The sequence below is a fragment of the Rhinoraja longicauda genome, chromosome 38, assembly GCF_053455715.1.
Source record: "Rhinoraja longicauda isolate Sanriku21f chromosome 38, sRhiLon1.1, whole genome shotgun sequence".
In the NCBI taxonomy this organism is placed as follows: domain Eukaryota; kingdom Metazoa; phylum Chordata; class Chondrichthyes; order Rajiformes; family Arhynchobatidae; genus Rhinoraja; species Rhinoraja longicauda.
Window position 1 is genome coordinate 8990588 of NC_135990.1, and position 15213 is coordinate 9005800.

At 49.5% G+C, this 15213-nt stretch overlaps 1 protein-coding gene across 1 annotated transcript in view; it reads right to left on the reverse strand.

Annotated features, from left to right (window-relative positions):
* ttc23 (tetratricopeptide repeat domain 23) overlaps window positions 1-15213 on the reverse strand; it is a 66938-nt gene that overhangs the window by 22343 nt on the left and 29382 nt on the right. Inside the window, exon 6 of the mRNA XM_078429876.1 lies at window positions 1454-1631. Within this exon, the coding sequence (XP_078286002.1) occupies window positions 1454-1631 (178 nt within the window). The remainder of the gene's footprint in view (window positions 1-1453; window positions 1632-15213) is intronic.

Here is a 15213-nt window from a genome sequence, read left to right on the forward strand (position 1 = left end):
TTTTTCAGTCAGAGAGTTGTGAATCTGTGGAATTCTCTGCCTCAGAAGGCAGTGGAGGCTAATTCTCTGAATGCATTCAAGAGAGAGCTAGATAGAGCTCTTAAGGATAGCGGAGTCAGGGGGTAAGATTAGACTAGACCAAGTGGACCAGTTGGGCCCAAACCTCTCCTGCATTGGTGCAGCACCCTCTCAATCCTTCCTCCCCCTCCCCCATCCCCCGCTCCCTCCCTCCTCCCCCTCCCTCCCTGTGGGCCGTGTCTTCGGTGAAAACGAGTTGCAGACAATGAGACTCAACAAGACGACTTGGACTTGGTTGGGGGGAGGGATGGAGAGAGGGGGGGATGCAAGGGATACTTGAAGTTAGAAAAATCAATATCCAGTCAATGATCAGTCTGAAGAAGGGTCTGGACCCGAAACGTCACCCATTCCTTCTCTCCAGAGTTGCTGCCTGACCCGTTCAGTTACTCCAGAATTTTGTGTCTGTCTTCAATATTCAGACCACAGAGTTGTAAGCTGCTCTGACGAAAGTTCATCTCCGTCTATCGTGGAGTGGGAGGCAGGATTGGTCTCCCTTCTCTCCATGATGAATAGTCTGTCTTAGCTCCCTCTGTGCTCATAACAGATGCAGTGGCACATTTGTAAAGGGGAGCCTGTGGATCGCGTTAAACCTGCACCACCGTTACGAGGTGATGGGATAGGGGGAGGGAGCTTTGAAAATTAAATTAGTTCATTGGGAATCTAATCTTACAAACCTGATCTGCCTTTGAAAATGCCTGGAGAAACACAGCTGGTTCTCTGTCTGCAGCATATTCCAATGAAATGCAAAATAGAGTCATACAACATGGAAACAGACCCTTCTGCCCAGTTTGCCAATGCCCACCAAGATACCCCATCTCTGCTAGTCCCACCAGCCCCAGTTTAAGAATAAGGGGTCAGCCATTTAGAACTGAGATGAGGAAAAACTTATTCAGTCAGAAAGTTGTGAATCTGTGGAATTCTCTGCCTCAGAAGGCAGTGGAGGCCAATTCTCTGAATGCATTCAAGAGAGAGCTAGATAGAGCTCTTAAGGATAGGGAGTCAGGGGGTATGGGGAGAAGGCAGGAACGGGGTACTGATTGAGAATGATCAGCCATGATCACATTGAATGGTGGTGCTGGCTCAAAGGGCAGAATGGCCTCCTCCTGCACCTATTGTCTATTGTCTATAGTGTTTGTAAGAGACAATTGACAATAGGTGCAGGAGGAGGCCATTCGGCCTTCGAGCCAGGCCGGGTCTGTAGGCCCGTGATGCCACGGCAAGCCAGGTCTTTCATTGCAACTGTAGCTCACAGTACTCATGCACATGGAATAAATGTATTGCCTTATGCACTTAAGGTGCAATGCCCTCCTACCCAGGCGACCCACTGTGCCACCAACTCCTATCCAAGTGCCCCGTCCACCACCTCAACTCCTACCTGCAGGAGGTACTGCACGTGGTCGTCGTGGCAACCCCTGGCCAGCTCTGCTGCCGCCAGGTCCCGATAGATGGGCGCGCATTCCACGCTCCTTTCACCCTTGTCCAGTTGCACCAGCTGCAGAGCTCTCTGGTAAGATGCCACACCCTCGCCACACCTGCCCTCCTTCACCTGGAGTCTGGAGAAACACAACGTGAAGCACAGTGAGTTGCAATATCTATCGCTCCAGACCTGTATCGGGCCAATGGGCAAATTCAGTGATAAGCTAGACCAAGTGGACCCGTTGGGCCCAAACCTCTCCTGCATTGGTGCAGCACCCTCTCCTCCCCCACTCCTCTCTCTCCCCTCTCCCCTCCCCCTTCCCCTCCCACCCGCTCCATCCCCCTCAACCCCCCCCCTTTTCCTCCCTCCTCCCCCCTCCTCCTCCCTTCCCCTCCCTCCCCCACTCCATCCCCCTCAACCCCCCTTATCCTCCCCCCACCCCTCCCCTCCCCCTCCCTCCTCCTCCCCCCCCCTCCTCCTCCCCCCCACTCCATCCCCCTCAACCCACCCCTTATCCTCCCTCCTCCCCTCCTCCTCCCCTCCCTCCCCCACTCCATCCCCTTCAACCCACCCCTTTTCCTCCCTCCTCCCCCTCCTCCTCCCCTCCCCCTCCCTTTCTTCCCCTCCCCCCACTCCATCCCCCCTCAACCCCCCTTATCCTCCTCCTTCCTCCCTCCCTCCCTCCCTCTCTCTCTCCCTCCCTCCCTCTCCCCCCTCCCTCTCCCCCCTCCTCCCTCCCTCTCCCCCCTCCTCCCTCCCTCCCCCCCCTCCTCCCTCCCTCCCCCCCCCCTCCTCCCTCCCCCTCCCTCCCTAGGAGATAGATTTAAACTTTAAAATGTGAATAACTTTAAAAATATAACACCGATTTCAATGAAACCTCTTCCATTAGCACCAAAGGGACGACGGTGAGTAAGGTGGGCCTAAAATTGTCACGCTATCGTGTACCGTCTTGGCTGTAGTTCAGGAACAAACAAACAAACAAACGAGAGTTTCAGTGTATAGATGAAAGACTGTGATGGCGAATTAGAATTTCGGTGGAAGCGTGAGTGGGAAGAGCTGTAAAATGAGCACGGCCATTTCACACTTTATCTTGCCCAACTTATTCCAAGTGACCCCCATCTTTTTAAATTTAAATCTGCTGAGAATCAATAATTATATTGGGACTGCGAGGTGGACTTGCCACATACCCAACAACTGCTGTAATAAATCTACATTCATCAAAGTCTAATCAGAGTGCAAAAAGCTCTAACGCTCTAACGTTACATGACCTTGCCTCTTCCTATCTCTGTTACCTCCTCCAGCTCTATATTCTCTCATGATCTCTGCACTCCACCAGTGCCATCTCCCCACGTCTAGCAGCTGTACATCTTCAAGTGTCGACAAGAAAATTCTTAAATTCCTTCTCAAACCTCTCGGAGTCCATCTTCTCCCCGACACTGTTCGAAACCTCTCTCCAACCCTGCCTTCTTTGATCATCCCTCTAATAATTTCTAGCTGCTTTGTCCAATAGGATTTCCCTGCAAAGATGGATTTTTGTTCAATACAATAAAAGGCGATAGAGTTGTACAGCCAAGAACAGTCCATTCAGCCCAACCTGTCCATGCAACCAATTTAGCACATCGCCAGCATTTGGCCTGTATCTCTCGAAACCCATAGGCATCACAAAATGCTGGAGTAACTCAGCGGGTCAGGCAGCATCTTGGAGAGAAGGAATGGGTGACGTTTCGGGTCGAGACCCCTTCTTCAGACTGATGTGGAAACCTATATATCAGTCCAAATGTTTAGTTTAGTTATGTTTTAGATACAGCGCAGAAACAGGCCCTTCGGCCCACCGGGTCCGCGCCGACCAGCGATCTCCGCACACTAACATTATCTTACTCCCACCAGGGACCAATTTTTACATTTACCAAGCCAAATGACCTACAAACCTGCATGTCTTTGGAGTGTGGGAGGAAACCGAAGATCTTGGAGAAAACCCACGCAGGTCACGGGGAGAACGTACAAACTCTGTACAGACAGCGCCCGTAGTCGGGTTGGAAACACGGGTCTCTGGCGCTGCATTCGCTGTAAGGCGGCAACTCTACCGCTGCGCCACCGTGCCGCCCTGTCTTTTATAGACAATAGACAATAGGCGCAGGAGGAGACCATTCGGCCCTTCGAGCCAGCACCCCGCCATTCAATGTGATCATGGCTGATCATTCTCAATCAGTACCCCCCGTTCCTTAAAAGCCATAATCGTGCAGCTGCCTTTGCCAGTTCATACGTTGCCTCCAAGGACTCTTTCAAATCTCTCCATTCTCACCTAAAGCCTGTTTCCTCCAGTTTTAGAACCCTCTACCTTGCAAAAAAGACTGTGAGCATTCACTTTATCCATGCCCCTCATAATAATAATAATAATAATAATAATAATAATAATATTCATTTATTGTCATTGCAACGAGTACAACGAAAATTAAAAAAATAGCCAATCCTGACGGTGCATAAAAACATATATGCAATAATGCAAAAACAAATAAATACATAAATACAATTAAATACAATTATATTAAGTACAAGATTTTTTAACGGTGTTGCCTAGTGCAGAAGGTAGTGTTCAGTTCTCGTATGGCCCTGGGGTAAAAACTGTTCTTAAGTCTTGTTTGTTCGGGATTTGATCGACCTGAAACGTCGACCAGAGGGCAGATGAACAAACAGACGGTGGCCGGGGTGGGATGGATCTTTTATTATTTTGCCTGCTCTACTGAGGCAGCGTAGGCTGAACAGGTGCTCCAGGGAGGGCAGTGAGCAGCCGATGATCTTCTGGGCCGTCGTGATGACCCTCTGAAGGGCCTTCCTGTCCTTTTCTGAGCAGCTGGCATACCATGTGGTTATACAGTATGCCAGCACACTCTCAATGGAGCAGCGATAGAAGGACAACATGAGCTTCTCCTGCAGGTTGGTTTTCCGGAGGATCCTCAGGAAGTGGAGTCTCTGCTGTGCCTTCTTTACTGTGGTGATGGTGTTGGTAGACCAGGTAAGATCCTCTGCGATGTGCGTACCCAGGAACCTGAAAGCTGGTATCCTTTCCACACAGACCCCATTGATGTAGAGTGGGTCGTAATCTCCACTGGTTTTTCTAAAGTCAATTATAAGTTCCTTTGTTTTGGAGGAGTTCAGGACCAGATTGTTCACTGAACACCATGCTGCCAGCCTTTGGATTTCATCCCTATAGGCTGTCTCATCTCCTTCTGAGATGAGTCCAACCACAGCATGATCTTGTACACCTCAATAAGGTCACCCCTCAGCCTCCTACACTTCAAGAAGAAAGTCCAGCCTATCTAACCTGTCCCAATAACTCAAGCCTAGTTGTCGTAGTTACTGAGCAGGAAAGTATCCATTTACTAGGTAAGTACAATTTTTCACTAGTGCTGACACCTTGCCCAGAAACAAGGGGCCTCACCAATTTAACCAAAAATCTCTCATATGTGAACTGTGGAACTGGTAACCAAAGATACTAGAGGAGCAAGATGAACCACTCCGTCGAAATCGCCTGCACTGAAGTGTAGTACGCAAAGGAGCGTGACGTCTCGCCATTTTAGTAAGCAAAACCCGCCGTTCGCTCTGCCTCTCGCAGTGTAATCAGTGTTTTGGGGGAACAGTATGTGTGATGATACCATGAAAATGCAGAATATATCTCATCTATCAATTCACAGATTTTTGTCATTTTTCTTTTAAAATGTTTCTGCAGGTTTCTGCCTACTGAAATGGCGCCGTGACGTACTACGGTTTTTAGGGTTGAGTGGTCTATCTTGCTCCTCTAGTATCTTTGCTGGTAAGTCGGGGGGGGGGGGGGGGGGGGGGGGGGGGGGGGGGGGGGGGGGGGGGGGGGGGGGGGGAACACACAGGATAAATAAGCTGACATTTCAGTCCAATTCACGGTAGATCGTTGCCCAATCGCTCCAGCCTTTCAACATACGACAGTCCCGCCATTCCGGGAATTAACCTAGTGAACCTACGCTGCACGCCCTCCATAGCAAGAATATCTTCCTCAAATTTGGAGGACCAAAACTGCACACAGTACTCCAGGTGCGGTCTCACCAGGGCCCTGTACAACTGCAGAAGGACCTCTTTGCTCCTGTACTCAACTCCTCTTGTTACGAAGGCCAACATTCCATTGGCTTTCTTCACTGCCTGCTGTACCTGCATGCTTCCTTCATTGACTGATGCACTAGGACACCCAGATCTCGTTGAACTCCCCCTCCTCCTAACTTGACACCATTCCGATCAATATTTATCAATAATATCGATAAATAGAATTTGACTCCCATGTGAGGTAGATTCTCCCCTCCAGCCATCAGGCTATCAAACACCACAACCTCAAATAAACCCTGAACTACAATAATAATAATAATAATAATCCATTTATTTTATATAGCGCCTTATCACATGCTCAAAGCGCTTTACAAAAAACAATTAACATAGAAACAAACAGACAAACTATCCTGACGGAAAAGCGGCGAATACTCAACGCCAGCGTCCTCTCACGTCAGGGTCCGGTAGTAGACATTAAAAGCACAAGACACACAGATATAATTTTTTACACAAAACAAGCCATCACAGTGATTGCTCTAGGCACACCCTCACTGTGATGAAGGCAAAGTCTTATCTCCTCCTCATTCTTCTCCCGTGGTGCCACAATAGACTTATTATTATTACTAGACAATAGACAATAGGTGCAGGAGGAGGCCATTTGGCCCATCGAGCCAGCACCGCCATTCAATGTGATCATGGCTGATCATTCTCAATCAGTACCCTATTCCTGCCTTCTCCTCATACCCCCTGACTCCGCTATCCTTAAGAGCTCTATCTAGCTCTCTCTTGAATGCATTCAGAGAATTGGCCTCCACTGCCTTCTGAGGCAGAGAATTCCACAGATTCACATCCTCTATCATCTCCAAACAAGATCCTACAGCAGGTGTCCATGCAGAGAAGATAACCAACCCAGTAACTCGATGCTGGTGACATTTAATGCTGACGCTATGTAAACTCACCGCTCTGACACTCCATTTTTGTTCAGGATTATTGCTTCGACCGTTTCTGCAGAGTCTAACAATAATCACCAGCTGGCTAAACTGCTGGTCTGATTTATGGAAAAGCTGATCTGGAATAGTGGCACTGCCCCAAACTGCAAAATACTGATCAACAGTTTCCAATAGAGATATGGTTGGGCGGGGGGGGGGGGGGGGGGGGGGGGGGGGGAGGGGGGGAATCAGTTGCTGTACATTATTATCTTCAAGATAATCCGTGTTGTCCAGTCTCCAGTTAATTGTAGATGGGATTTAAAAAAACAAATCATTGATTTCTAACAGTAGAACAACTACTCGTACAAATACGAGTCTGAAGAAGGGGTCTCGACACCCATTCCTTCTCTCCAGAGATGCTGCCTGTCCCGCTGAGTTACTCCAGCTTTTTTGTGTCTATCTTCAGCTTGTAGTTCTGCTGTCTCACAGTGCCAGACCTCGATTCCGTTCCGGTCGGTGCTGCCTTTGTGGAGTTTGAACGTTCTACCCGTGACTGTCTGGGTTTCCTCCGGGTGTTCCGGTTTCCTCCCACATCCCAAAGACGTGGGGGCCTGTAGGTTAATTGGCCCTCTGTAAATTCCTGTCCCTCGTGTTTCGGGAGCGGATGAGAAAATGGGATGGCAGAACTAGTGTGAAAGGGTGATCAATGGCTTCGGAATAGAAACAAAATGCTGGAGTAACTCAGCGGGGCAGGCAGTATCTTTAGAGAGAGGGAATGGGTGACAATAGACAATAGGTGCAGGGGAGGAGCCATTCGGCCCATCGAGCCAGTGTGATCATGGCTGATCATTCTCAATCAGTACCCCGTTCCTGCCTTCTCCCCATACCCCCTGACTCCGCTATCCTTAAGAGCTCTATCCAGCTCTCTCTTGAATGCATTCAGAGAATTGGCCTCCACTGCCTTCTGAGGCAGAGAATTCCACAGATTCACAACTCTCTGACTGAAAAAGTTTTTCCTCATCTCAGTTCTAAATGGCCTACCCCTTATTCAGAGACCCTTCTTCAGACCTGAAGGGCCTGTTTCCATGCTGTATCTCTAACTAAAAGTTCCCAAGGCTTCGATTCATACTAAGAAGCAATAATGGGATGAAAAGTGCACCCGGAGGAAACCCCCAGGGAGAAAGGAAGAACTCTCACACCACACCCACAGCACCTGAGGTCAGGATTGAACCCTCTGGAGCAGTGAAGTCACAGCTCTAGGAGCTACGCAATCTGTTGCCCCTCCTGGATAAGACCAAAACTGTGCACAATAAACCAGGTGCTTTACACTATTGCAATAAAATGTCCTTATTCCTGTGAGGATTAAGGTGAGGGGGGAAAGATTTTATAGGAATCTGAGGGGAGACTTTTTCACGCAAAGAGTTGTGGGTAGGGTTGCCAATTGTCCCGTATTAACCGGGACATCCCGTATTTTTGGCTAAAATGTTTGTCCCGTACGGGACCGCCTTTGTCCCGCTGTAGGCCTGGACAGTGTAGGCCTGGACAGTGTAGGCCCGGACAGTCTAGATCCGGACAGTGTAGATTCAGACACTGTAGGCCCGGACAGTGTAGGCCCGGATAGTGTAGGCCCGGACAGTGTAGACCCGGACAGTGTAGGCCTAGACAATGTAGGCCCGAACAGTGTAGGCCCGGACAGTGTGGACCCGGACAGTGTAGGCCCGGACAGTGTAGGCCCGGACAGTGTAGGCCCGGACAGTGTAGATCCGGACAGTGTAGGCCCAGACAGTGTAGGCCCGGACAGTGTAGGCCCGGACAGTGTAGATCCGGACAGTGCAGGCCCGGAGAGTGTAGGCCCGGACAGTGTAGACCCGGACAGTGTAGGCCCGGACAGTGTAGGCCCGGACAGTGTAGACCCGGACAGTGTAGGCCCGAACAGTGTAGACCCGGACAGTGTAGGCCCGGACAGTGTAGGCCCGGACAGTGTAGGCCCGGACAGTGTAGGTCCGGACAGTGTAGGCCCGGACAGTGTAGGCCCGGACAGTGTAGGCCCGGACAGTGTAGGCCCGGACATTGTAGGCCCGGACAGTATAGGCCCGGACAGTGTAGATCCGGAGGCCCGGGCGTCGCCTAACAGAGGTTGCATAGCAACCCGCCTCACGGCCCAGACGACCGCCATTGGTGAAGCGGGAGCACGTGGCGCGGGCTGGGTGAGGTCACGTGGGGCGCGGGGCCTGTGGCATCATCTCATCTGTTATTTGGGAGTGAGATAGTTGGCACCCCTAGTTGTGGGCGTATGGAACGAGTTATTGTGGCAGGGACTTTAAGAAGCAATCAGACTGGTACATGGATAGGACGGGTTTAGAGGGATATGGGGCCAAACACAGGCAAGTGGGACTGGTGTAGATGGGGCATGTTGGTTGATGTGGGCAAGTTGGGCCGAAGGACCTGTCACTGCACAGTATGACTCTATGATACTCTATGACTATGATTGTAATCAAACCTTCTCATAATAAACACAGACAAAATAGACCAAAGATACTGGAAACCCGATTTTCCTGGACCCTGAAACATTTGTCTGTGCATTTCCCTCCACAGATGCTGCCGGACCTGCTGAATCCTTGAGTAGTTTGTTTCTCTCCCCCCCCCCTCCTCCCAAATAAAATGTTAATACAACATTGTTGTAACTGCTTTCCGGCCTTCAGTAATTGTACATAAGCCCACTGAGGTTCCTTAGAACATCAGCATTTAATAAACTCTCTGCTTTTCAGTTAAGTACACCAAAGTGCATGATCTCACATTTTTCCACATCATATTCCATCTGCCCTGTCCTTATCCATTCAGCCAACTTGTCCATAACTCCTTTAACGTCCAGGTTCAGGGGCAGCTTCTGCCCGACATCCATCGGGCTATTAAACACTACAACCTCCAACTAAACTCCGAACTACACAGTCTTGGGGGCACTGTTTCTGTCTTTGAACTATTATTGATTGTGTTTTTTAATATGCTGAGCCTCATTTTTGTTGTTTACTAGACCAAGTGGACCCGTTGGGCCCAAACCTCTCCTGCATTGGTGCAGCACCTCCCCCTTTCCCCCCCCCCCCCCCCCAACTCCATCCCCCTCAACCCCCCCATTATTCCTCCTCCCTAGGAGATAGTTTTAACTTTAAAATGTGAATAACTTTAAAAATATAACACCGATTTCAATGAAACTTCTTCCATTAGCACCAAAGGGACGACGGTGAGTAAAGTAGGCCTAAAATTGTCGCGCTATCGTGTACCGTTTTGGCTGTAGTTCAGGAACAAACAAACAAACAAACGAGAGTTTTAGTGTATAGATTATGGTGTTTACAGAGAACTCTGTTTACATATCTATTGGTGCTGCTGCAAGTAAGAATTTCATTGTTCCATTTCAGGAGAATGATCAGCCATGATCACATTGAATGGTGGTGCTGGCTCGAAGGGCTGAATGGCCTACTCCTGCACCTATTGTCTATTGTCTGTTGTCTATTGACATATGAAATTAAAACACTCTTGGCATTGGTGTGGCTCGGTGGCACAGCGCCAGAGACCCGGGTTTGATCCTGACTATGGGTGCTGTCTGTACGGAGTTTGTACATTCTCCCCGTGACCTGCGTGGGTTTTCTCTGGGAGCTCTAGTTTCCTCCCACAGTCCAAAGACGTACAAGTTTGTAGGTTGAATCGGTCTGAAGATGGGTCTTGACCCACAACGTCACCCATTCCTTCTCTCCCGAGATGCTGCCTGACCCGCTCAGTTACCCCAGCATTTTGTAGGTTAATTGGCTTCAGTATAATTGTAAATTGTCCCCAATGTGTGTAGGATAGTGTTAGCGTGCGGGGATTGCTGGTCGGCGCGGGCTCGGTGGGCCGAAAGGGCCTGTTTCTGCATTGTATCTCTAAACTAAACTAAAAAAACTATCTTCCTCTGTACTCAGGTGCTGCTAGAATCCAGCTCGCACAGTGGGTCGAAATCTATCTTCGGTCCTGTTTAATTAGAAACTTCGAAAATAGGTGCAGGAGGAGGCCATTCGGCCCTTCAAGCCAGCACCGCCGTCCATTGTGATCATTGCTGATCATCCACAATCAGTAACCCGTGCCTGCCTTCTCCCCATATCCCTTGATTCCACTAGCCCCTAGAGCTCTATCTAACTCTCGTTTAAATTCATCCAGTGAATTGGCTTCCACTGCCCTCTGTGGCAGAGAATTCCACAAATTCACAACTCTCTGGGTGAAAAAGGTTATTTCCCACCTCAGTTTTAAATGGCCTCCCCTTTATTCTAAGACTGTGTGTGGCCCGTGGTTCTGGACTCCCCCAACATTGGGAACATTTTTCCTGCATCTAGCTTGTCCAGCCCTTCTATTTTATTTATTTATTTTTGTTGTTGTTGTTTATTGTGATTAGTGATGGTCCTTAAATATCTCGGCGCTGGAAAGGAGCTCGGGCTAGGAGTCATCCCGGGAAGGCACCATTAACGGCGTCTCAGGTTCCTGAAAGGAGCTGGGGACCGTTCCAATAGCAACAGCTGCAAATGTTTCATCTGATTCACATGGAAACCTCGCACAGCTCTGGAAGAAAGTCACCGGTGAAGAAGTACTTTACTCTTCTCGAACCCACAACCTACAGGCCAACCTCCCAGCGACTGAGAGAAATTGTACACACAATTATAGTTCACTCAGTTAAGTTCCCATGGCGCTCGATAAGTTAGGACCAAACGCGGTCATGAGGGAACGTCTGTGCCGATAATCACTAGCATCTGCTCATTGGAATTGTAAGAAAATAACTGCAGATGCTGGTACCAATCGAAGGTATTTATTCACAAAATGCTGGAGTAACTCAACAGGTCAGACAGCATCTCAGGAGAGAAGGAATGGGTGACGTTTCGGGTCGAGACCCTTCTTCAGACTGGAGAAGTAGGGTCTGAAGAAGGGTCTCGACCCGAAACGTCACCCATTCCTTCTCTCCTGAGATGCTGCCCGACCTGCTGAGTTACTCCAGCATTTTGTGAATAAATGCTCATTGGATTTAATGTTCTGTCTCAATGTGGGAAGTCCTATGGGTTGGAGAATGGACAATAGACAATAGGTGCAGGAGTAGGCCATTCAGCCCTTCGAGCCAGCATCCCCACCAAGCTCATCACCAAACTCCACCAGCTAGGCCTCAGCTTGTCATTATGTGACTGGATCCTGGACTTCCTGCTGGAATGACCGCAGGCAGTGAGAATGGGCCCGCACCTGTCCTCCACTATCACCCTGAGTACCGGCACACCACAGGGCTGTGTTCTGAGCCCCATGCTCTACTCCCTCTTCACACACGACTGTGTTCCTGCATTCGACACCAACACCATGGTCAAGTTTGCAGACGACACAACGGTGATCGGGCTGATCACCAACGGTGATGAAACAAACTACAGAGCGGAGGTGCAGAACCTGGCGGACTGGTGCTCGGATAACAACCTGTCCCTAAATACCACCAAGACCATGGAGCTGATCATCAACTTCCGTAGGTCACATAACGGGGAATATGCCCCGATCTCTATCAACGGGGACAGTGTGGAGAGAGTGTCCAGCTTCAAGTTTCTGGGCACTCACATTTCGGAGGACCTCTCATGGTCCACTAACACTGCTGCGCTGGTCAAGAGGGCACAGCAAAGACTGTTCTACCTAAGAACACTGAAGAAGTCTGGTCTACCCCAACAGCTGCTGACGACCTTCTACCGCTGCACCATAGAGAGCATCCTAACACATGGCATCCCTGTGTGGTACCTCAGCTGCACGGAGGCAGAAAGGAAAGCTCTACAGCGGGTAGTCCATAGAGCTCAGAGGACCATCGGAACACAGCTACCAGCCTTGGAGGGCATCTACAACACACGATGCCTCAGAAAAGCCACCAGCATCCACAAAGACTCTTCACACCCCTGCAACAGTCTGTTCGAACTTCTACAATCGGGCAGACGATACAAGGCCTTCTAAGCCCGCACATCCAGACTCAGGAACAGCTTCATCCCCAGGGCCATAGCTGCTATGAACCGGTCCTGCTGAGCCGGATGGTCTAAAACTGTTACAATTGTTTCGTTGGGTTGCTGTTGTCTAAATTACTTAAATTATTGCATTGTATGGGAGGCGCATTCCCAATCTCGTTGTACCCCTGGGTACAATGACAATAAAGATATATTGTATTGTATTGTATTGTAAAGAATACGTTCCTACAGAATAAGTTCATAAGGTATAGGAGCAGAATTAGGCCATTCGGCCCATCGTGTTTGCCCTGCCATTCAATCATGGCTGATCTATTTTTCCACATTCTCCTGCCTTCTTCCCACAATCTTAGACACCCTTACCAATCAAGAACCTATCAGTCCGCGCTTTAAAAATATCCAATGACTTGGCCTCCACCGCCATCTGTGGCAATGAATTCCAATGATTCACCACCCGATGACTAAAGAAATCCCTCCTCATTTCCGTCACCTACAGCGGGACCCCACCACTGGCCACATCTTCCCATCCCCTCCCCTTTCTGCGTTCCGCAGAGACCGTTCCCTCCGTAACTCCCTGGTCCACTCGTCCTTTCCTACCCATCCCCGGGTACTTTCCCCTGCAACCGCAGGAGATGCAACACCTGTCCCTATACCTCCCCCCTCAACTCCATCCAAGGACCCAAACAGTCTTTCCAGGTGAGACAGAGGTTCACCTGCACCTCCTCCAACCTCATCTATTGCATCCGCTGCTCTAGGTGTCAAATGATTTACATCGGCGAAACCAAGCGCAGGCTCGGCGATCATATCGCTTAACACCTTCGCTCAATCCGCCTTAACCAACCTGATCTCCCAGTGGCTGAGCACTTCAATTCCCCCTCCCACTCCCAGTCTGACCTTTCTGACATGGGCCTCCTCGTGTCATACTGAGGACCACCACAAATTGGAGGAACAGCACCTCATATTTCGCTTGGGCAGCTTGCAGCCCAGTGGTATGAACATTGACTTCTCCAACTTTAGATAGTTCCTCTGACCCTCTCTACCCCTCCCCCTTCCCAGTTCTCCCATTAACTTCCTGTCTCCACCTATATCCTTCCTTTGTTCCTCCCCCCTGACATCAGTCTGAAGAAGGGTCTCGACCCGAAACGTCACCCATTCCTTCTCTCCTGAGATGCTGCCTGACCCGCTGAGTTACTCCAGCATTTTGTGAATAAATCCATTCTAAAGGTACGCCCTTTTCTTCTGTGGCGATACCCTGTAGTCCTAGCCCCTCCCACTACAAGCCTGTACGTCTTTGGAGTGTGGGAGGAAACCGGAGCACCCGGAGAAAACCCACGCGGGTAACAGGGAGAAAGTGCAAACTCCTTACAGGCAGCCCCCTTAGTCAGGATCGAACCCGGGTCTCAGGCGCTGCGAGACAGCAACTCTACCGCCGCGTCACTGTTGCCGACCTTGGATCGGATCACCCAACTCAGGCAGTCAAGGGTGGCTCAACCAGAGAGCCATCCTGAACTACTATCTACCTCTTTGGCGACCCTGGGACCATCCTTGATCAGACTTTCAGGCTCTTAACACTATTCCCTTATCATGTAATCTATACACTGTAAACGGCTCGATTGTAATCATGTATTGTCTTGCTGCTGACTGGGATAGCACGCAACAAAAGCTTTTCACTGTACCTCGGTACACGTGACATTAAACTAAACTGAACTGAACTGAATGATGATCCAGAAGGAATGTTGCTGTAGCCTCTAGAACCATGGGCTCAGTCATCCCCACTATTGATTTCAGTCCATGATCTCACCCACTGACCAAGTTGCCAAGAAGACACACAATGCTGGAGTAACTCAGCGGGTCAGGCAGCATCTCAGGAGAGAAGTGCCTGATGTCAAGGGAGGGGGCGGGACAAAGATCTTTCCCTCAGAGTCTGAAGAAGGGGCTCGACCCGAAACATCACCCATTCCTTCTCTCCAGAGATGCTGCCTGACCCGCTGAGTTACTCCAGCTTTTGGTGTCTATCTTCGGATCAATTGGGGTAATCCCCTCCCCACTACTCAACTAATCTAACAGCTCCCCCTTGCCAGTTCCCCCACTTCTCTTACTGTCTCTGACTACATTCTATCTTTGTCCTGACTACATTCTATCTTTCTATCAACTGCATCCTATCTTTGTCCCACCCCCTCCATCAGACTGAAGAAGGGTCTCGACCCGAAACGTCACCCATTCCTTCTCTCCAGAGATGCTGCCTGTCCCGGCCGAGTTAATCCAGCATTTTGTGTCTACCTTCGGTTTAAACCAGCATCTGCAGTTCTTTCTTGCACATAATCTAACAGCCCCACAGTCAATCAAAAAGCCAATTAAAAAAACTGTCTCAATGAAGTGTGAGCACAAGAAAGTGTTTGTTTCAAAGCTGAGACTTTTCCAGTTTCTTTCTCTCCAACATCCCGTGCCAACTTTCCCCTCCCAAAGACACTTAAGGCCCAATGAGCGAGGCTGGTGAGAAAACTGCTGGTTTCGAGTTGCGTAGTCTCCTGCAGGGAAGTGTGGTGGGAACAGCAGGAAAACCCAATGAATGATTCCTTTGTTTACACGCCATTGAAAGCCAACGGCTAACAAGATGCTTGGTGTGTGACCTCATCCTTTCCCGGTATGAGTAACAAAAGAATAAAAATATAATTTACAATCCCTTTTCGTAATGAGTATAACCAAACTCTTTTAACACAGAACC